A 24,105-nucleotide genomic window follows, 5' to 3' on the forward strand; every position below is an offset into this window, starting at 1 on the left:
TTTCTGTGCTAAAGAAACCCTAACATCAGTTCAACCTAAGTGCAGGGGTCTGTAGAGAGATTTAAGAGATTTAAGTCTAAAACAAAAACCCAACAACTACCCCCATATCAGTCTGACTATATACAGTCAGCCCTCTGCATGCCTAAAAGGGAGAGATCATTGGTAAAATTCATCCAAAATGGCAAAAATATTCCTAAAATTATTGCTGTTTCTCAACTCACAAGAAAATGGGGTCAGCAATGCAATTGCTCCTAAAGTTAACCCTAGCACATGGTCCGTTTTCAACAAGTATTTATTGAATGTTAAATGAGGGAAAGGCTCATTTCATTCAAGTGACACTTGGAATTATTCAAACTCCTTTCTCTGTCTACACCTGCTCAACTGAGGGGCAGGGGGTTACGCCAGAAAACTCTCTGGACTGGGAGTGAGGACATGTGGATTCTGGCGTCTGCTTTGCCAGTAACTGTCCATGCGTCCTTAGCTAAGTCACTGCACTTAATTTTCCGATGAGAGAGGGAGGAAGAGCAGGCACAAGCGGCGTGGGCTGCATGATCAGTGTCTGCCTTTCAGGGCTGCCACGGGCAGAGGCCAGGTTTTATGGCAACCGTGTGTCTAATCTGGGGCACAGAACTAGCACCCACTTGGCCAAGTTGGAACAGTCAGAAGCTGAAGATGGGCAGCGGCTGGCAGAAAAGGCAGTGGGGCGGGGGGCTTGAAGAAAGCGAAGGGACATGGAACGTTAGGGAGGCAATTCTGTGCCGTGCTCCAGAGTTGTAAAACCACTTCTAAATCAAGGCCCCTTCACTTCCTGGCCCATGGTGGAGGGTGAGCTCCAAGCTTTCATTTATTAATTGAGTAGAAAAACCCCTCATACCAGAATAAAGATAAAGGACTTGGACGGCCAATTCGCAGAATACAAATAGCAAGAAACATAAAGCAGAGGGGAGGTGTGGAAAATGTTTAACCTCATTATTAACGGAAGAAACAGAAATTAAGAAATGAAGGCGGGCTTCCCTGGTGGCGCAGTGGTTGAGAGTCCGCCTGCCGATGCAGGGGACGCGGGTTCGTGCCCCGGTCCGGGAAGATCCCACATGCCACGGAGCGGCTGGACCCGTTGAGCCATGCCCGCTGAGCCTGCGCGTCCGGAGCCTGTGCTCCGCCACAGGAGAGGCCACAACAGTGAGAGGCCCGCGTACCGCAAAAAAAAAAAAAAAAAAAAAAAAAAAAAGAAATGAAGCCTTCAAGATACCAGTTTACAGCTAGCTACTAAATTACCAAATGTTTAAATGAGGTGTGTTGAAGGAGGCTCTCTGATACAAAGCTGGTAGGACAAACCGGGACAGCCTTTCTGTAAAGCAATTTGGCCGTATTTATCAAGAACCTTTAAAAGAGCGCTCCCTTTTGACTCAGTAATTCTACCTCTAGGAATCTATCCTAAGGAAATAAGATATGCCCATATATAAGGAAGTTCATCACAGCAGTATTCATAATAATGAAAAATTGGAGACACCTAAATGTCTGACAGTAGGGAAAAGGTTATGCACATATTATGGAGTCATTAAGATGTATTTTCAAATAATTTCTAATGATATGGAAAACGCTAAGTAGAAAAAGCAAGATTACAAAACTATATTTATAGTTGAATTCCAGTTATGTTCAAAAATATATATGCACAGAAAAAAGACCAGAAAGAAATACACCAAAACATTAACAGTGATTATTATATTTGGTGATGTGTTTATGAGTGATTTTTCAATCTTCTTACTTTCCTGTACTTTCAAAATTTTCAACATGTGCTACTTTTAAATTTGATGAACATGTGTTACTTTTAAAATTTAAAAACCACATTAAAGGTATAAGGGGATGGGGGGTGTTTGTTGATTTTCTAAATTTTCCAAATATTTAGAGGTAGAAAGGGACCTTTGAGATAATCTAGTCCAACAGTTCTCAACCCTATCAGCCCCAACCCTCCATCGGTATATACAATATTTTGCAATGTACCCTTTGCCACCCTGAAATGAATTTCATAGTTAATATAAACTGCTTATACACATAATTTCCAGAATAGCAATATAATACACTAACTATAGTATAAAGGAGAAATAAAAGGAAAGTCATTCATAATCAGATAATAGATATTTCAGTACGCAAATGCCTGCACAAGACTATACTAAAAGGGCTTCCCTGGTGGCGCAGTGGTTGAGAGTCCGCCTGCCGATGCGGGGGGCGCGGGTTCGTGCCCCGGTCCGGGAAGATCCCACAGGCCGCGGAGCGGCTGGGCCGAGGCCCCAACAGGGAGAGGGCCGTTGTCCCCCAAAAAAAAAAAAAAAAAAAAAAAAAAAGACTACACTAAAAGATCTAACAGTCAGATGCTTCCACTTATATATGTAGATTCACTGCGAATGCAGCTGCTACAAAGGAAGACTAAGTATTGGCAACTTAAAAATCCATGAACGGCATTGCTACCGGCGACATAGTTTTCAAAAGTCACAACTCTTGGTAAACTTCTGAATAAAATAAAGTACCATCTTCACTCAATTTACACAATTGTTGCATTACTGGAAATTCAGTGTGTGATATTAAAACTATAAAAATATGTTAGTTTCCATTCCCCTTTCATATTTATCCAAAACATGAAATCCACAATGACTCCCTTTTTTGTGAGTTGGGCTTGCATCCTTTAAAACTAACTGATATTTGCAGTTCTAGCCTTTGATACTGTTTCTAAAACCCACTGATGAAGAACAGCAAGCAATTCCTAGAACGTATTCTCAAAACTGACACAAATGCTCTTTGAATTATTGGAAGTACTGGTCTTCTTTAGTATCACCAAGGCACAAGAGCAAATTATCACTAAAAAAAAAAATTACTGTGATCCCTTGGTGATTTTCCCTAGCCTGGCCCCAAGCCTCAAGGGGTACAAAATGAACTGAGCTAGAAGAAAAGGACTAACAGGGCCAGGCTATGGGGAGAGGGAGGGGGGCTAGGTTGCTAGGTTACCACTTGAGCCAATCCAAGTGGTCCCAGAGGGGTACCAGACACACAGTTCAGGTCCCTCTCTCTGCCCCACTAGGCTGAGGGCCCTCTCAAAAGAAGGGGGTCAAAAGGTGGGGGAGGGGTCCGGTCACGCACGCTAGGCACAAGTAAAGAAATGAGGCAGAAGCACAAAGAAACAGACATCCCTGTATTTCTAAAACCATTCAAGTCTCCTTCATTAATTGGCTTCCCCCCGAAAAGAAGGATTTCTTTATTACGAAACACCAGAGAGTGAAAAACCCAGCACACATACACATTTGTAGGCTCACACAAAAGTGCAGAGATTTACATATTAAATTGCATTTAAGTTAGAAAATAGATTTAAAAACAAAATACTTCTTTTTCCCCCAACAAGGTAAAGAGATTTGGTCAGTAGGAAAAGGGGCCTTAAGGGTAAACGCGGGAAGGTCGGGGCAGGAAGAATGGACTTTAGCTGCTATAGAATTAGAACCCACTGCTGCCACTGGTGAAAAAAGCAAAGGGGGAGATGGTGTTCTCCACTGTGGCAAGCAGGGCCCCAGGGCCAAAGGGACATGAAAGAAAAAAAAAGAGGCCTCAAAGAGCCAAATTCCACCAACCCCCCAGAGGTTTTGGATCCATGCCAACCATCCTGGTCTGGGGAAGTGGGGTGCATAGGAAACTTAAGGAATGGGGAGGAAGGGGAGAGGTGGAAAGAATGTCAGCCATTGAAAAGAGCAAACAATTTAAAGCCTATTCCCCTGGGAGGGACTAATTCTTCAATCTCCCCTCTGATCAGAACTCAGACTAGGAACAGTCCCAGCTGGTGCATGGTATGAACGGGACAGACCTTCAGGCCAAGGTCTTAAATGCAGAAGATTTATATAGGAAAAGAACAAGGGCAGGGAGTAGGGAAAAGCAGAAGCTTTAAAAAAAATCATTTCACACTAATGATAAGGGGTTTCCATTCTGACCCTTCACCTCAGAAAAAGAAAGCTTCTCTAACTGACCCAAGGGCCAACAGAAGAGTGGTTGCGGTAAGTTGAGGGAGGAGAGAGGAGATGGGCTAAGACAGGATGGGTTGAGAACTGACTAAAAATGGGTTCATCTGAGTGGCAGGTTAACTGGAAAAACCTAATATCTTCCCAACTCTCCAGGCTCGGCCTTATTTTGAACTAACTAAAATCTAACTACAAGGACAAAACTGAGAGAGCCAGAAAAAGAATGAGAAAGTAGAGGCAGATAGGACAGGAATCTGAGCCAGTCAGAGTCCCAGTCTGTCTCTCTGTCTCTCTAAGGATTGCTAAACTCAAATCCTGCTACAAGAAAATACGAAGACGTAGAGAAAAAGCTAGGAGCGGCCAAATTTCATTACTTCTGATTAACTGGGAAGAGCGAGACAAGAATTGGTAAGGAATCTTGAGTACAGACCATTAAAAGAGAAATATATACCATCACTTGTAAAAGATCACTAACAAAATATTTCCAAGGGGAGGCCCTGAGGAGCCTGCTTTAATAACAAAGACTCATTTGCAATTAACAGCATAGCATCCACCTGCATAAAAACAATATTCTATTAAAGGACTTGTTCTCTTAATTTAATATAACCCCTGACCCTCCCAATCTTTCTAACACTGTTCATGGCCTTGAAAGGCCTCTTTTCATAGTCCAGAATAAGGTAAACTTCAACCCAGAAAGTAGTATAAGTCAATGGAGAGTTTGGGAGCTACCTCTCCAACCCAAGGGCCCCCTGGAAAATGGAAGTATGCGTAGTAACAAGCACCCCATTCAACCCCCACCCCCACCCCACCCCCCAAAGATATTCACACCCCCACGGTGGTTCTTGAAATGGAAGGGGGAAGGAGGAGGCAGGCAGTTTGCATTAGACACAGTTTAATCGCCTTCAAATAGATTAAAAGTTCGGTTTACACTCCCCCCCCCTCCCCGGAAGTCATCCAGACAGGACCCTGGCTTAGAAAAACACAGGTGCTCTAGGAAATATAGCCACATATAATACATAAATCTTCTTCCCTGAAATAGAGCAGGTCCTGAGTAGAGCTGACTGGGGGCCACAGCCCACCCCCAGGGTGAAGCGGCTCTGGGACTCTGCCGGTGGAAGTGCTGGAAGAGCGGGGCCTGGAGGAAGCCCCCGGTGTGGTTACCAAGCCCAAGGTGGGCCAAGGCCTTGGAGTGGGTCCCCCAGGAGGGCAGCAGTGCAGGGCTTTCCCTCCTCACTCAGCCGAGGCCTAATGGAAGTACTGGTTATCCTTTTTTTTTTCCTGTTTTTTTTTCTTTTCTGAGGGGACATAGGGGGAGAGGAGAGGAGAGGAGAGCCTCTCTGTGCCTTAGTTTCCCCATTTGTGCATACAGGGCCTCTGCAGGCCTCACACAGGGAGTCCGAGGGGGTAGTGTTTAAGTGAGCACTCGGGCTTCCTCTGAGGAAAAGGAACCACCAAAGTGCAGACTTTTATTACTGCCGTTCCTGCTCCCAACGGGAACAAGAGTCAAAAGGAAAACAAATTAAAAGGGGCTAACGAGAGTGGAGGAGAGATGAGACAGAGAGTGCGAGGGGCCGTGCCGTTGGCATCTCATAAGTTCTTACTGAGAACGGCACAGGTATTAAAACGTTTCTGGGTAGTCTACGAGAAATGTGAATTGTTATCTATACTGCAATTACTTACATATACCTCACTGGAAAAGAGTGGGGCTTGGGTGTTAGAGAGTGGACAGGGGACAAAGGAGAAGCTGCACGAATAAATACAAGTGGAAACTGCCTGCCCCATTCCTGAAAGGATTTGCTGGCAATGTTGGCACTTTGTAGCCAGGAGACTCTTCCAACCCCACTCTCCATCCCCCTCCATTCTGAAGGCCTCAAGAATCCAGTTAGAATTCCCCGGCCAGAGTTCTCCGTGACTGCCCCTGGACTCATGATGTACAGCAGCCTGAGAGGATCTGAGCCAGTCTCAAGAACCTTTACCCCAGAAGTGGGCCAGTGACCCCAAGCAGGAGAGCTGGGATCTGGGAAGAGAGGGGAGTCCAAGGAGCCTCTGTGGCTGAGGCCATGGAAAACCAGTGCCAGGGCCCAAGGGACCCATTTGTCCAGTTACCAGAGGTGACTGACATCTTCTGCAACTGCTTGGAGTCCAGAAATTAAAAAAAGCTCGCAGTAAGAAAATGCCAGTTTACAACTGGGTGAATAAAGACCAAAGAAAAACAGTAACAGGAACAGCTTACTTGCTCTCTGTCTCAGGTTATCTTCTCCCATTAAATCTCTCACAGCCCTAATCATACACAACAAAAGTCTCTTCCATAGATAGGCTACTTCTCAGCTTCAGTGGCCTCCTGTGAGGGCTCTGGGGGCTCTGGGGGTGGCATCTCTTCAGGAGTGCTGGTGTCCTCCGGCATCTCATCGGAGCTTAGATGGTCTGTTGGAGCCTGAGAAGGAAAAGATATCAAATTCAATACAAAGCTCTCCCTCAAAATCCAAATGGAGATAAGCCATAGACACTGAACTCTTCCTCTGAACCCATCAACCACACTCATGCTACAGATACGCCGCCACCAACGCCAAACTCAGAACCAAGACTAGACTGTCGTCTTCTCAGCAGAAGGCAACTGAAGTTTATTTGAGTTCTATTCTTAACTGTCTGTTGTGGACAGATGTTTCTATTATTATGCATGATAATAATAAAAGGGACCACAAATAATTACACAGACCACCTTCCCTCCTTCACAACAGAATGTTATAACATACTTGTCTAACAAGGCCTGACACAGTGGTTCTCAATCTTCTTTCGGCCCTAACACATACCTCCCTAGAACAGTGATTCTAAACCAAAGAGGGTGGGGTGGTAAAATCTTCAGATGGTATATCTGGTTTGAAAATGCCTCCTGAGTGATTCTAAAATACCACCCTTCTCCACATTCAACTGAGAATCACTAACCTATACTGTAATGATTTAAGATCAGACTCATCAGAAAAACAATATTCAAAATGATAGGGGCTTCCCTGGTGGCACGGGGGTTGAGAGTCCGCCTGCCGATGCAGGGCACGCGGGTTCGTGCCCCGGTCCGGGAGGATCCCACGTGCCACGGAGCGGCTGGGCCCGTGAGCCGTGGCCGCTGGGCCTGCGCGTCCGGAGCCCGTGCTCCGCGGCGGGAGAGGCCACAACAGTGAGAGGGCCGCGTACAGCAAAAAAAAAAAAAAAAAAAAAGAAAAGAAAGATAAAAGCAGATATAAATTTTTCTTTCTACTTTTGTTATTATTGTTGTTGTTGTTATTGTTTTGGTTGTCCATTTGACTCACTTATTTCCTATTTTCCTAATAAATGCATCCTCTTCTCAATACTGCTTTGGCCTCATCCCACCAGAATTTCAATCTGGCAGATGTATAAGATCCTAATAACTTTGTAAAATTCTGCAACATTTTGTTGCCTATCTTCCAAACCCCTAATTTTGTCTTCAATCATATCCATTCAATTCTCAAGCTGATCTTCCTTAATCTTTTAAATTCAATAATCATAGCTTTAATCTCCAATGATGATAATGATATATAAACATGAGTTTGCTGTACTTCAAAAAAGAAAATTAAAAATTTAAGGAAGGCTAAGTAGAGAACAATTATCTAACTTACAAATAGCATTCACCTAAGAGTAGGATTCAATTTCTTTTTTTTGGCCACGCTGCGTGGCTTGTGGGATCTTAGTTCCCCAACCAGGGATTGAACCCCGGCCCATGGCAGTGAAAGTGCTAAGTCCTCACCACTGGACCGCCAGGGAATTCCAGGAGAATTTGATTTTAAGAGAAAGTTCAAGCCTACTAAAAATCTATTAGAACTAATAAAGAAAAGTTTAGCAAGGTTTCAGTATACAGAATCAATATACAAAAAAAACTAATTGTGGGGCTTCCCTGGTGGCGCAGTGGTTGAGAGTCCGCCTGCCGACGCAGGCAACGCGGGTTTGTGCCCCGGTCCGGGAGGATCCCACATGCCGCGGAGCGGCTGGGCCCGTGGGCCATGGTCGCTGAGCCTGCGCGTCCGGAGCCTGTGCTCCGCAACGGGAGAGGCCGCAGCAGTGAGAGGCCCGCGTACCACCAAAAAAAAAATTGTATTTCTATATACTCCCAATGAACAATCCGAAATAATTTCATTCATAATAACATCAAAAAGAATAAAATGCTTATGAATAAGTGTAACAAAAGAAGTGTAAAACTTATACTCTGAAAACTACAAAACATTGTTGAAAGAAATTTAAAAAGACCTGAATAAATGAAAAGACAGCCCCTGTGTTAATGGCTCAGGAGACTTAATCTTGTTAGGATGATAATACTCCCCCAGTTGATCTATAGATTCAATGCAATCCCCATCAAAATTCCACCTGGCATCTTTGCAGAAATTGACAAGCTGAATCTAGGATTCATATGGAAATACAAGGGACCACAGCCAAAACAACTGAATAAAGAATAAATTTGGAGGACTCACACCTCCTAATTTCAAAACTTACTACAATGCTACAGCAACCCAGACAGTGTGATACTGGAATTAAGAATAAACTTATTGGGGCTGCCCTGGTGGCGCAGTGGTTAAGAATCCGCCTGCCAATGCAGGGGTCACGAGCTTGTGCCCTGGTCCGGGAAGATCCCACATGCTGCAGAGCAACTAAGCCCGTGCGCCACAACTACTGAAGCCTGCATGCCTAGAGCCCATGCTCCGCAGCAAGAGAAGCCACCACAGTGAGAAGTCCTTGCACCGCAAGGAAGACAAGCCCCTGCTAACTGCAACTAGAGAAAGCCCGCGTGCAGCAACAAAGACCCAACTCAGCCAAAATTAAATAAATAAATACATTTTTTAAAAAAGAAAGAAAAAAAGAATAAATTTATTGATCAGTGGAACAGGACTGAGAGTCCAGAAACAAACTCTCATGTTTACGCTCAATTGATTTTTGACAAGGGTGCCAAGACAATTCAATGGAGTAAGAATAATCTTCAACAAACTGTGCTGAGACAACTAGCTATCCACATGCTAAAGAAAGAATTTGGGACTTCCCTGGTGGCGCAGTGGTTAAGAATCCGCCTGCCAATGCAGGGGACACAGGTTCAAGCCCTGGTACGGGAAGATCCCACATGCTGCAGAGCAACGAAGCCCGTGCACCACAACTACTGAAGCCCGCGCGCCTAGAGCCCGTGCTCCTAGAGCCCGTGCTCCGCAACAAGAGAAGCCACCGCAGTGAGAAGCCCACACATCGCAACGGAGAGTAGCCCCTGCTCGCCACAACTAGAGAAAGCCCATGCACAGCAACGAAGACCCAATGCAGCCAAAAATATACATAAATAAAATTAATTTAAAAAAAGAATTTGAACCCTCTACCCCACACAATATATAAAACTTAACTCAAAATGGATCAAAGACCTAAATTTAAGAGCTAAAACTCTAAAACTCTTAGAAGAAAATAGGATAAACCTTCATGCCCTTGGATTAGGCAATGATTTCTTAGATCTGACAACAAAAGCACAAGCAACAACAAAACAGGCAAATTAGGCTACATCAAAATTGAAATCTTTTTTTTTTTGGCTGTGCCACGCAGCATGTGGAAACTTAGCTCCCCAACCAGGGATAGAACCCGTGCCCCCTGCAGTGGAAGCTCAGAGTCTTAACCACTGGACCACCAGGGAAGTCCCAAAATTGGAATCTTTTGTGCTCGAAAGGATACCATCAAGAAAGTGAAAATACAATATACAGAATGGGAGAATATTTGCAAATCACTTCTCTGATAAGGGACTTACAATACAGAATTAAGAACTCTTACAACTCAACAATAAAAAAACCCAAACAACCCAATTTAAAAATTGACAAAGGATCTGAATGCAGTGGAAGCTCAGAGTCTTAACCACTGGACCACCAGGGAAGTCCCAAAATTGAAATCTTTTGTGCTCGAAAGGATACCATCAAGAAAGTGAAAATACAATATACAGAATGGGAGAATATTTGCAAATCACTTCTCTGATAAGGGACTTACAATACAGAATTAAGAACTCTTACAACTCAACAATAAAAAAACCCAAACAACCCAATTTAAAAATTGACAAAGGATCTGAATAGACACTTCTCCAAATAAGATACAGAAATGGCCAATAAAATCATGAAAAGATGCTCGATATCATTATTCATCAGGGAGATGCAAATCAAGATTACAGTGAGATACGACTTCACACACACTAGGATGGATGGCTAGAATCAAACTGCTGGATGATAATAACAAGTGTTGCCCAGGATATGGAGAAATTGGAACCCTCATATGTGACTGGTGGGGATGAAAAATGGTACAGCCACTTTGGAAAACAGTACAGCAGTTCCTCAAAAGGTTAAACATAAAGTTACTATATGACCCAGCAATTTCAATTCCATGTACATAGCCAAGAGAAATGAAAACATATGTCCATGTAAAAACTTGCATACACATGTTCATTACAGCATTATTCATAATAACCAAAAGGTGGAAACAACCTCAATGTCTATCAATTGATGACTGGATAAATAAAATATAGTCTATCTATATAACAGAATATCATTCAGCCATATAAAGGAAAGAAGTACTGCTACATGCTACAACATAGATGAACCTTGAAAATACAAGGCTAAATGAAAGAAGCCAGTCACAAAAGACCACATATGATTCTATTTATATGAAATGTACAGAAGAAGCCTACAGCAAAAGAAAGTAGATTAACAGTTCCCTAGGGATGGGGCTGAGGGAACTGGGGGGAAAGGGAGAGTGACTGCTAATGGGTACAGGGGTTTTTTGCGGGGGGGCAATGAAAATGTTTTAAAATGGATTGTTGTGATGATAGCACAATTCTGTGAACATATTACAAACCAGTGAATCCTACATTTTAAACAGGTATTTTATGGTATCTGAATTATATCTCAACAGAGCTATTACAAAAAAAAGAAAGTTCAACTAATAACTTTTTAGGAACATACTTTATTAAAGCGTATGTGATCAGTATAGCTGGAAGAGTTTCCACATCTGCATATTCCAGTGAGGAAGCCTCCTTCTACCAAGGTAACCACACCACTAACTCCAACCCACCCCCCTGACCCCTGTCATTGCTCCTATAGCATTTTATGCTTCCCTCATCAAGGCACTTTTCACTACATGGACTAATAACCTGTTTTCTCTCATCCCCACTAGACAATGAGCTCCATTAGAGCAGACGCATCGTGTGACTTGTTCACTGGTGTATCCCTAGCACCTAGCACATTGGCTGGCACAGAATGTTGAAGAAATGACTAGATCTTAATCTATGTCAAGGGCACAAAGATCGTAAGGCAATGTCAGGGCAGAAGCAGAGACAGGGAAGCTGGAGTGATTGGACACAAAATCGCCTAATTATATCTCTAAGGTGTAAATTTAGTCTACACCCTCTATCCCCAACTCAGTCTTAAAGTCTAAAAGCCTTAAAAAGTCAGGAACACTTACTGGGCTCTGAGGCAAGAGGCTGGTACTGGCCTCTTGAGTACTGGGAGGTCGACTTCCACTTTCCTCCAGTGGCAAAATACCCCTTCGATCCAGCACACTGAAGGAGACAGGAGAGTTAACAAAGCACTCTGCATCCACCTCTCCACCCACTCACCCCACTGAATCTTCCTGTGTGTGCTGGAAAATATAAACCTGCCCTTTGGCAGTCTAGTCTGATCCTAGCACACAACTCCTACCTTCCATTCACTTTTTCTTCCACAAACCAGGGAATACCACATTAACAAGGGAACAAACAGATAAAATAAGAATGAAAGGTCATCCCTTCAAAACAACCAGCCCATAGCCTATGGTCCATGTAGATATGGCACCAAGGGACAATCCCTGGGAAGACCTCTTTTGACACGAAGAGGCCATGTTCAGAAGAATGCATCAGACCAGGTGACAGGATCAGGTCAAACTGCTTGTCCCAAGAGTTCCAGGATCTTCTAGTCCTCTGAGTACCTGGGGGGCAAGGGGCCACACAGCACTTCACAGCAGTTCTTCACAATATTGCCATGGCTATAGGGATTCTGGACACGATTCTTCCCTGTCCATGAGCCTTTGATCTGCAAGATAAAAGCCAAGGCTTACATTAAACATTATGTTGAAGAAATACATGCAGCACAGGAGATGAAAAAGTTCTGGAGATGGATGGTGGTGATGGTTGCACAACGTGAATGTATTAATACCACTGAATTGTAAACTTAAAAAATGGTTTAAGATGGTACATTTTAAGGACTTCCCTGGTGGTCCAGTGGTTAAGAATCTGCCTGCCACTACAGGGGACACGGGTTCGATCCCTGGTCCAGGAAGATCCCACATGCCACGGAGCAACTAAGCCCCTGCGCCACAGCTACTGAGCCCGCGCGCCTAGAGCCCGTGCTCCGCAACAAGAGAAGCCACCGCAATGAGAAGCCCACGCACTGCAACGAAGAGCAGCCCCTGCTCACCGCAACTAGAGAAAGCCCGTGCGCAGCAACGAAGACCCAGTGCAGCCAAAAAAAAAAAAAAAAGATGGTGCATTTTATGTGTCTTTTACCACAACAGAAAAAAAAAGAAATACATGCATAGCCACGGAAAAATATTCACAATAGAGTAAAAAAGCAGATACCTGAGCGTTCTGTATTATTTCCATTTAAAAATACATAATATATTCACATAAACAAACATGGGAACAAGTCTAGACAAGTCTAGAAGACTATAGATCATACCATTACCAATGGTGATGCCTAGGAGGTAAAATTACAGGGACTTATTTGCTATCTTTTGCTCATCTGTATTTCCTGATTTTCTACAATGAATATGGATTAATCGGTAACTTTTTGTTTTTAATTCATTTATTTTAGGCTACGTTGGGTCTTCGTTGCTGCGCGCGGGCTTTCTCTAGTTGCGGAGAGCGGGGGCCACTCTGATGCGGTGCGCGGGCTTCTCATTGCAGTGGCTTCTCTTGTTGCAGAGCACGGGCTCTAGGCGTGCAGGCTTCAGGAGCTGCGGCACGCAGGCTCAGTAGTTGTGGCTCACGGGCTCTAGGGCGCAGGCTCATATTTTAGGCTACGTTGGGTCTTCGTTGCTGCGCGCGGGCTTTCTCTAGTTGCGGAGAGCGGGGGCCACTCTGATGCGGTGCGCGGGCTTCTCATTGCAGTGGCTTCTCTTGTTGCAGAGCACGGGCTCTAGGCGTGCAGGCTTCAGGAGCTGCGGCACGCAGGCTCAGTAGTTGTGGCTCACGGGCTCTAGAGCGCAGGCTCAGTTGTTGTGGCGCACGGGCTTAGGTGCTCCGCGTCATGCGGGATCTTCCCAGACCAGGGCTCAAACCGGTGTCCCCTGCATTGGCAGGCGGATTCTTAACCACTGCGCCACCAGGGAAGTCCCAATCGGTAACTTTTTAAAAGCAAGGACTTATTCAATGCAACTGTCCCTCTCCATTCCAAACCCAGAGGCACCAGTTAGCTTTTAAGGACCTATGAACAGCTGAAGACCTTGTGCTCACCCAACCATTCAATCTCTTCTTCCTAATTCCCTACAGGCATTCAGCTCCAAACAAAGCAGTCTGCTTTTTCTTCTACACACCTGGTTTAACAATCTCCCACACCTGGCTTCTGCCTGCCTCAACCTCCCAGGCCCTGGAGACTCGGCTCTCCAGCAGGTAATTAGAGAATAGGCTTTTGGTAGAAGAATATGTAATGAGGAGAGGAAAAGTTGACTCACATCTTCATTGGTTGTCTGGTTGAGAGCCACGAGGAAAGTGTGGAATCCAGTCAGTCCCACGACGGACCAGAGTGTGAAGAAGCAAATGAGTACTTCTAGAACAGTGAGGTGTTGTTAAGGAATGTTGAAGAAGCCACACCAGGGGACTTGATGCCGCAGCCCATACTCATGACACCAGTCATACCACCTTTACCCCTTGGAACATATATCACAAATATATACCCATACATAACAACGGGTGAATTCTAAACTTGCTGGCTATATCCCTCATGAAAGGTAAAGGATGCCTGTTTATTTACTACAAGTAGCTCTCTAACAGATCTAGTCTATTTAGGTGTTTGTCTGTTTATTCATCATTGGCTCTTCGAAGGGGACATTTAGGAGGGGTCCAAAGCTAAACAATGTTGGCCATCACTGCCAATGGAAAACACATGAAAAAATAAACTTTATAGACGAAAAAATTGGTGGGAAAGAAACCAGAATGTGATTTCTAGAAATGCCATCTGAATCTCCTTTTCAGAAATGTAACTGCTGTACAAAATAAGCCTTAGCTGTAACAGGAAGGTGGGACTTCTAGTAAGTGACGCAAGAGGTCTATTGAGAGCAAAGTATAGCCCACTAGAGAAGGCAGGGCTGAGCCTGGGATCAGAAGGACTTGGGAGGGAGGCAGTGGAGACAAAGTTGAAGGAAAGATCTCCCTTTAAGCCCTGGCCATCCTCCATTCTAGTTGCTACCACTAAGGCTACATTTAAAAATTTTAGATGTTGGCACTCTCTGATGTCTGAAAAATGAGATGGTGGAGAACTGCAGGCAGAAAGCATGCTGAAAAGTAGTTTAAGAGGGCTTCACAGGGACATCCTGCCAGGGGAGGATATGTTCCAGGAGTTTCTTTCAATGTCTCCAGGAAGCCAATTTTCAAGGATTCTGTGAAATTGGGAGGAGGAGTAGAGAGAAAGATTAGTAACTTTAGTAAAAAATACACACATACCCTAGTGCCTACTCACTTTCTTCCCTCCCTATCCCTTGTTACAAGCCGGCAAGAGATAAGCCCTCATTCAGGCAAGGGACTCACACCTCCAAGCTGGTACCCTCTTGACTAAAGGGTTCACCTTCTCAATACAGGACCCAACACTGGACTAGAGAGTCAGCCACAAGCCAAGCATCTGGCTCCCCTCCCTTTTCCCTAGCCTCCAGCTATGGCCATGGAGGGGGATATTCATTCATAGATGAAAGAAATCAGAAATATCCAAGAAAAATCCTCTCTCTTCATCAATCCATATCTCTTCACTGTTCAAAATCCAGCTCAGGACTCATCTCTCCCCAGGAAGCTGCCTTGATTGAGACCACTCCTTTAACTCTGCATCCCATCTGCCCTTGGGCTGTTTTATGTGTGTGTATGTGTGCACGTGCACACACACACACACACACAGGTGTATATTTTCTATCTTCCAAAGTAGACCATGAACCACTAAAAGACATTTTTCTGGTATAACCTCTTCTACCACCTGACACGAGTGCAGGTCTTATGAGGCAAAAGAGGTGACACATACAGCCAAAAATACATCCCCAACCTTTGGGATCACCTCAGAAATGCCCAGTACTCTAGGTACAGACCAGTAATTATGGTCCTGGTCTCCAGCAGAGGGCCACTGAGAAGGCCAACACACTCGGTAAATCCTAATTGATGTGAGCTGAGGTTTGGAGCTCTGTTCAGGAGCAGAGAGTAGTGCTCACTTCTGACTGGTCCTAAGGTGCCTTCACAATGGTCAAGTCCCACAAGGATACGGAACCACTCCCCTAAGCTGTCCTCAAGTCTTCTCCCACCACCCACCACTCCAGCAACATACACTGCCCTGTATACTCACTGAGGGCCACGTAGACGATGTTGAAGGCAAAGACATAGATCGTGAGGAGGGACAGAGAAAGGATGAAGAGGTAGAAGTAGCGGTAGTTCCTCTTTCCAACACAATTCCCCACCCAGGGGCAGTGATGGTCGAAGCGCTCTGCGGGAGAAAGAGAGAGTCCAGTGCCAAAACCTCCAAAACTAAGCACAACCCTGCCATCCACTTAATACCTAAGTCCAAGACCCCTAGGATCGCTGCCTATTTCAACTGTAAAAAACACTGGTTTTGTACACACTGATGTGTATAAAATGGATGACTAATAAGAACCTGCTTTATAAAAAAATAAATAAAATAAAATTCAAATAAATAAATAAATAAAACCAAAAAAACCCTATTTCCTTCCAAAATAAAAAAAAAAAAAACACAACACTGGTTTTTATTTTTCACTTTTTCACAATGTTTTCACAGCCATCTCATTTGATCCCTACAATCATCCTGGAAGTTGGGCAAAAGAAGATATTCTTTTCTCCATTTTACAGATGAGAAAACTGAGACACTGAGGGGTTAAGTGATCTGCCTCACTGTCAGTTAACAGCAGAGACCTTGCTTTTCCAAAGAAAAGTCTTAGTAAGTGTGTCTACTAAGCGCAGGAAGAATGAAGAGGTGTAAATAGACAAGGAAATTTTGAAAAATGAGTAGTGTGGTTTTTCTTAAACTCCAGTTAGTAAAAAATCATAAACCTACATACCTGAAATGGTGTGGCATAGCTCAATGGAATGGAAATCACCCAGAAACAGAATATATAAAAATTTACTGCCTGAGAATGGTAGTGCTTCAAAACCAGTAGAGAAAGGAAGTATCATTCCATCAACAACTCAGAGACAATTGGTTACTTCGTTGAAAATAAGGTTAGATCTTTTCCCCTCACACTATTTACCAAAATTAATTCCAGATGAATTAAAGACTTAAATGTAAAAACAAAGTGAAACCTTAAAATAACCATAAAGAATAGGTGAACATTTGTCTCCTGTATGGAGAAGGACTTTCTAAGCATAAAAGTAATGGAAAAAAACCACAGATGACAAAGAAAAATAGATTTGACTCCATACACTTTAAAAAATATTTCATATATGTTAAAAATACTATAAAGAAAATTAAAGAGGAAAAAAACCCCGAAAAAGTATGTGAATTTTGTAACTTAGTCTACGAAAAGTCCTTACAAATCAATAACAAAATACAAATACTCCTTCAAAAATAGTCAAAAAGCAAAACAGTTAATAAATACCAGATAAACATATATTTAAACGTTTTCAGATTCACTAACTCATCGCAATACTAATACAACAATAAGATAACTTTCTGCCTATCAAAATAAGAATATAAAAAATAATATTCAGTGCTAGTGAGAACACGGTAAAATGTACACTCTAATATACTGTTTGTGGAAGTACAAATTGAGAGAACCTTTCTGGAAAGCAATTTGCCCATATGTATCAAGAGCCTTAATAATGCTCACACCCTTTCAGCAGAATAAATCCATTTTTAATAATTTCTCATAAGGAAATAGAGATGTGCACAGAAATTTAAGTTCAATACTTTTTTATTAAATTTTTTATTGTGGTAAAATATATAAAACATACAATTTGCCATTTTAACCAATTTTAAGTGTAAAATTCACTGGCATTAAGTACATTCACAACGTTGTACAACCATCACAACTACCTATTTCCAAAAATTTTCATCACCCCCAAACCACCGCTTGGATTGTCTCCATCTTTTGGCTATCATGAACAGTGCTGACGTGAACGCTGATGTACAAGTACGTTTGAGTTCCTGTTTTCAATTCTTTTTTGGTATTGTTATGGACAGAACTGTGTCCCCCCTAAAATTCATATGTTGAAGCCCTAACCCCAGTGTGACTGTATTTGTAGATAGGGCCTCTAAGGAGGTAACTAAAGTTAAATGAGGTCATAAGGGTGGGGCCCTAATCCAATACAACTGGTATCCTTATAAGAAGAAAAGGAAGAGATACCAGAAGTGCGGAGCACAGAGAAAAGGCCATGTGAGGACACGGCAAGAAGGTGGCCACCTGCAAGCCTCACCAGAAATCAACCCAGTCAGCACTGTGATTTTGGACTTCTAACCTCCAGCACTATGAGAAATTAAATTTCTGTTATTTAAGCTACTCAGTCTGTGGTATTTTGTTGGAAGCCCGAGCACACTGGATAATACAGGTATATACCCAAGAGTGGAATTGCTGGGTCATATAATTCTATGTTAACTTTCTGAAGAACTGCCAAAATGTTCTCCACAGCAGCTGCACCATTTTACATTCCCACCAGCAATGTATGAAGGTTCCAATTTCGCCACATCCTTAAATTTAATAATTTTTAAAATTTAATAATTTTGATTGCAGTTTTATAATAATGAATAAAACAGGATCGTGAATAATATCTACTGATAGGAGACCACCTAAATAAACTAGAATATAGCCATATGATGGATTATGCAGTCATTAAAATAATATATTCAAAAAACATTTATTAAAGATGTAGAAAAATGCTCAGGATATAATGGTAAGTGACAAAGGCAGGACTAAAAACTCTAGTATGATCCAATTTCACAAACAAGAGAAAGACTAGAAGGAAATACAGCAAAATGGAGAGTGAGTTTGGGATTAAGTTTTATTAATACCTGTACTTCCCATATTTTCTACAATGAACATGTATTATTTTAATGAATGAAAAAAGCACAAAGAATAAAATATATCATTTTTAAAGCACAGTGAGCTGTGTACCAGTCAAAAAATAAGGCTGTAAAAACAGGTGCATCTCCTAGTTAAAGGGCTACATCTTTTCAGAAAAGGGAAGGAAGATAGCCTTACTTTAGGCAAACCTGCCATATAAAAAACACTGAAAAATGCAGACTTATACAGATATAGTCAAGATTTTTACCATCAATATATTATAAATCACACTTTTTTCTGATAATATTGATACAAGTAATACATGCTCATTGTAGAAAACTTGAAAATAATTTTTTCTAATGAAGGTAACAAAATCCCTTATTACCCCACAATACAGATAATAAACAATAAGCATTCTAGCATACTTCCTTGCATAATTCTTTATACATATATTTTTTAATGTGTAACTGAGATCACACTATAAATGTAGCCTGTCTTCTATTTTATTTCACTTAGCTTTCTGGTATGAGCTTTACCCACAGAAGTCCACTGTATGTCATGTCCCACAATTTATTTGACCATTTATCTACTGGTGGACAATTAGCTTCTTTCCAATTTTTCATTACTATAATAATCTGGAGGTAAATATGTCAATACCTAAATCTTTACCACATCCCTAATTATTTTCTTGGGATAGATCCCTAGAAGGCAAGTCACTGGCATCAAAGGATACACATGTTTTAAGGTATTCATGAATTTTATTAGGTTGCCTTCCAAAAAGTTTGTTCCAATTTACACTCCTATCGGTGTAGGACCAAGCGTTATCAGGTTTTCCTTGCTAAATTTCTAGGTTTAAAAAGATCTTGTTTTAATTTTTATTTCTTTGCTTTTTAGTAGAGATGAACCTTTTTTTCATGTTAACTAAGTAATTACATTTCCTGTTTTATCTGCTGTCCATATTTCTACTGAAACGTTATTGCTTCTTTTTTAAAAAATCAATTTGCATGAGTTCTTTATGTTTAAGAATATTAATAAAGAGAGGGAATACTTTTTGAAAACCTTCACATCACACTTTCTTGAAATATCAAGTTTCCTGGCTCATTTAAAATGAGTTTCAATTTATAAAAATCCTATCTACATATAGCTTTTACCATATAAAGTAAGATATATCTTCCCAACCTTAACCTAAAAAGAATTGGCTAATGAGAGGAAAGCAATGTACTCAGGCATGCTTCATGGCATATATAAAGAATACTGGAAGTATGCCTATTGATAATATAAGGAATTGCACATATCTGCCTATCAACAGACATATTTACTGCCGGTTTTTGATCTCTCCCAGGGCTCAGCATACACTAGGCAGTGATTACAACTAAGTCACATATATGCAGATAGAAGCACAGACCTCTGTATTATGCACACATACACCCCCCACCCTTGCAGCAGAAGCAGAGAAAGAACAAATGAGGGTTTTGGAATCAGAGCTGTTCCAGCTTCATCTCATACTAATTTAATTATATGAACCTACACAAAGGTGCTTCATCTATTTCTTCATCTGTAAAATGGGGATAATACCTATCTTATGGGGTTCTTATGCGTCTTAAATGAGAGAAAGGGAAAGCACTTAGCAAGTACCTAGTATATATTAGGAATTCAATAAATGCTAGCAATTTTTTTCTTCCTGGGAACACCACTTCTTATTTAGCCCTTCCTTCCCAAATGCTGCCCTCCAGTGGACTAGGATTCTCCTCCCCCTACGTAAGGTGGGTTCCACTTGAAACAGATCCAGTAGAAGAAAATCTAGATTTGAAAAACAGGTAAAGTTTATTTCTTTATTTACCAAAGAGGTTGTTTTTTTTTAAACTGGAGGATATTTAAATTATGATTTGATCTACAGAAGTACAGTTGATTTACAATTGTTCGGAAGCTTGTTTCCCATCTAAAGTTTCTTAACTAAAAATCTAGCTTGTTTCCTATCTAAAGCTACCTTCCCACCCCCACTGATTTTTCCTGAGAAAAATCACCCTGACCCTCTTCTTCAACTCAGCCTTTCCCCCAGGCAACGTCTCTTTGGTTTTACTCACCCACACAGTTGTCACAGATGCTGCAATGAGAGGCCCGGGGAGGCCGGAAGATCTTGCATGTATAACAGTATTTCAGCTTCACAATCTGGTTGTTTATCTGGAAATTCTTGATACGAGGGGGTGGTCGCTGGCCTTGAGGTACTGCACCATTGGTAGCTTCTGTAGATCAGTAAAGACAGTTAACACCACTGCTAGCCATTATTTGAGACCAAAAGTCTTACCACCTCTCCAAGAGCAATGGGAGTAATCAAACATTCCCTAGGCCCACTGTCACCCCCAGGCTGGCATTTCCAGACTACACTCTCAACATCACAGAGTACCCTCCCCAAATTCCACTGAGTGCCATGCAATTATTTTGTATACATGTAAAAAAGTGTTTCTTCAAGCTTTTTGGCTGATTACAAAGAAAAACATTCATAAAAGAAGAAATAAAAATGGCTAAAAAACATATGAAATGAAAACATACAACTTTACTGATAAAGAAATAAAAATTAACATAAAGATACCATTTCCACCTTCTATATTAACAAGTATTAAAAATAGATAGCTAGTGGGAAACAGCCGCATAGCACGGGGAGATGAGCTTGGTGCTTTGTGACCACCTAGAGGGGTGCGATAGGGAGGATGGGAGGGAGACGCAAGAGGGAGGAGATATGGGGATAGATGTATATGTATAGCTGATTCACTTTGTTATAAAGCAGAAACTAACCCACCATTGTAAAGCAATTATACTCCAATAAAGATGTTAAAAAAAAAGAATAAAAATACCCAGTGTTGGCAAGGATGGGGAGAAGGTATTTTTATACATTACCAGTAAGCAATATGGCAGTGACTACCAAAATTTTAAATGTGTATACTTTTTAAAAAAATTAATTAATTTATTTATTTTTGGCTGGATTGGGTCTTCGTTGCTGCGCACGGGCTTTCTCTAGTGGCGGCAAGCGGAGGCCACTCTTCGTTGCAGTGTGTGGGCTTCTCATTGCGGTGGCCTCTCTTGTTGCGGAGCACCAGCTCTAGGCGTGTGGGCTCCAGTAGTTGTGGCACGTGGGCTCAGTAGTTGTGGCTCGCGGGTTCTAGAGTGCGGGCTCAGTAGTTGTGGCGCACGGGCTTAGTTGCTCCGCGGCATGTGGGATCTTCCCAGACCAGGGCTCGAACCCATGTCCCCTGCATTGGCAGGCAGATCCTTAAACCACTGCGCCACCAGGGAAGCCCCTAAATGTGTATACTTTTGACCCAGCCATTCTACTTCTAGGAATTCATCAAAATTACAAAGCGATGTACAAAAGATGGTAACACAGGATACTTGTCACAGAAGTCCCTTTTAATAGCGAAAGACTGAAAATGACCTCAGTATCATAATAGGAGGTTGGTTAAGTACATTATGATACATGCATGGGATGGAATATTATGCAGCCATTTCAAATGATGTACACATTTTAAATATTCACAACATACTGAAAAATGAAAATGTACACTAAAAAGAAGCATGTATAAAGGATTTTACCTTGCAAAAGTAAAATATATGCATGAAAAAAGACTGGTAATATTTAGAATCAGAAAAACAATTATTTAAAAATAAGAGTCATGCATGCTTATTGTAAAAAATTTGGAAAAAACAGAAAATATGAATAGAAGACAAAAAAATCACTGATGGTCTCTCAACTCAGGGATATTTATGCATTTTGGTATATTTCCTTCTACTCTTTTTTTTAAAATAAATTTTTACTTATTTATTTATTTATTTTTGGCTGCATCGGGTCTTCGTTGCTGCACACAGGCTTTCTCTAGTTACAGCGAGCAGGGGCTACTCTTCGTTGCACTGCATGGGCTTCTCATTGCAGTGGCTTCTCTTGTTGCAGAGCACGGGCTCTAGAGCGCAGGCTCAGTAGTTGTGGCACATGTGCTTTGTAGCTCCACGGCATGTGGGATCTTCCCGGACCAGGGCTCGAACCCGTGTCCCCTGCATTGGCAGGCGGATTCTTAACCACTGTGCCACCAGGGAAGTCCCTTTCCTTCCACTCTTAACAAATAAACATTCATGATTTTTAAAATTTGAGATTATATTTTAGATACAATTTTATACCCTGGATTTTTCACTTAACGTTAACAGTAAGCATTTTTCCATGGTTGTTAATTTTTTTTCTGAAAACATCATTATTGGCAATACAGTGTTCTATCATATGCATGTACTGCAATTTATTTAACCAATTCATGTTATTGGGCATTTAAGTTGCCTCTGGTATTTTGCTATTTAAATGATGCTGCATGCAAAAACTTAAAACATTACAGACAAAGGTTAAGTCCCCTTTGATCTCCACCCTAATCCCAATCACCTCCTCCCTTCCTCAAGAATATGTTCATGTGTTAAAATTAATTTCTAAAACACAAAGAAAAAAAGAAAAGCATGTTGAAGTCTGAGCAGTAATATATGAAGTTGCTGGCATTAAAATAGCTAGGAAAAAGAAAAAAATGATGCATTAAAAATCCTTCTACAAGTATTTGTGTAAATCTCTGATTATTTCCTTTAGCTAATACTGAGAGAAGTGAAATTACTGGCTCAAAGGGTATGAACCCTTAAAGCCCATATCACTTATTGGGAAACTGCTTCCCAGACAGATTGTATCAATTTGCACGCCCGCCCATCTGCAGCATATGAGAGTGCCTGTCTCATTGCACCCTTGCTGTGCAGGATAATTCTAAAAACAGAATATTTTTTCAATTCACTTTGATTTTAAAAATATCTGCCATATGGAACTTTTTTCCTTTTTTTGCGGAGTGGGGTGGATGCTGTGAAATCAAACAATAACAGTGTGACACAAGTCTTAAAAGAATGGGGATAGCTATTCATCAGAGGATGATATAAGTACCAGCATGCCACTCTAACATTCCTCTGCATGTGCTTTACATGAGGGCACCTGGGAGAGAGTTCAAGGCTCTCCCACCCCATGAGGTGCGCTATGATGCAAGGGAACCAACCACATGTCTTCTTCTCTCCCCCACCCAGCCCCTACCCACAGCATACCCAGTACAGGGCTGAATGTAAGTTGACAAAAACTTGCTAACATAAACATACGTATGAACTCAAGAATGCACTCTACTATTGAGAGAAACATGCTAAATGCAGAGGTAACAACCTGACAGCTCAAGCCTGGGCCCTGGGCCCAGCAATCTGCCAAAACAGAGCTAACCTTGCTAACAGCCTGCTGTGAGAGGCAAGATCAAGTCAAGGCACTGCCTTGACCTTCAGTTTCTCTATACGTGATGGAAAGAGGATGACAAAAGACTAACCCAGAGAGAGAAAAGACTACACTCACAACTGTCCCTTCCTATCTTGCTCCTAGCTAGTCCAGGTCTCCCCCAACTCCAGCTGCGCCAACACACCTCGCCTCTGTTTCCTTCCCACAATTCCCACCCTCTCCCCACCCCTAAGTAGTTTGAGCTCAGATGTGCACAAATCTATGTCCCCTTACCGCAACTAAAACAGGCTGAAATTTTTCAAAAAGAAATCCACTAAGAAGCTAAATAAACACAGCTAAATAAACAAAAGAAATACAAAAGCTGGAAGCCTTCAAAGCAACCTAAAAAAGTATCAAATCAAAACGTTGTACACCTTAAACTTACACAATGTCATATGCCAATTATATCTCAATAAAACTGTGGGGGAAAAAAAAGAAACCGGGATTCCCTGGTGGCGCAGTGGTTGAGTCCGCCTGCCGATGCAGGGGACACGGGTTCGTGCCCCGGTCCGGGAAGATCCCACATGCCGCGGAGCGGCT

The 24,105-nt window shown here is 41.9% G+C and overlaps 1 protein-coding gene across 1 annotated transcript in view; it reads right to left on the minus strand.

Annotated features, from left to right (window-relative positions):
- Positions 1–5,287: 5,287 nt before the first annotated feature.
- The window catches only part of ZDHHC9 (zinc finger DHHC-type palmitoyltransferase 9), a 31,214-nt gene continuing 12,396 nt past the window's right edge, over positions 5,288–24,105 (minus strand). The window contains exons 3-9 of the mRNA XM_007103035.4: positions 20,330–20,488; positions 15,581–15,718; positions 14,591–14,639; positions 13,716–13,818; positions 11,973–12,076; positions 11,472–11,568; positions 5,288–6,429 (exon numbers count right to left, since the gene is read on the minus strand). Coding sequence (XP_007103097.2) covers positions 6,313–6,429; positions 11,472–11,568; positions 11,973–12,076; positions 13,716–13,818; positions 14,591–14,639; positions 15,581–15,718; positions 20,330–20,488 — 767 coding nt within the window. The 3' untranslated portion in view covers positions 5,288–6,312. The remainder of the gene's footprint in view (positions 6,430–11,471; positions 11,569–11,972; positions 12,077–13,715; positions 13,819–14,590; positions 14,640–15,580; positions 15,719–20,329; positions 20,489–24,105) is intronic.

The sequence above is a fragment of the Physeter macrocephalus genome, chromosome 21 (genome assembly GCF_002837175.3).
Source record: "Physeter macrocephalus isolate SW-GA chromosome 21, ASM283717v5, whole genome shotgun sequence".
Taxonomy (NCBI): Eukaryota; Metazoa; Chordata; class Mammalia; order Artiodactyla; family Physeteridae; genus Physeter; species Physeter macrocephalus.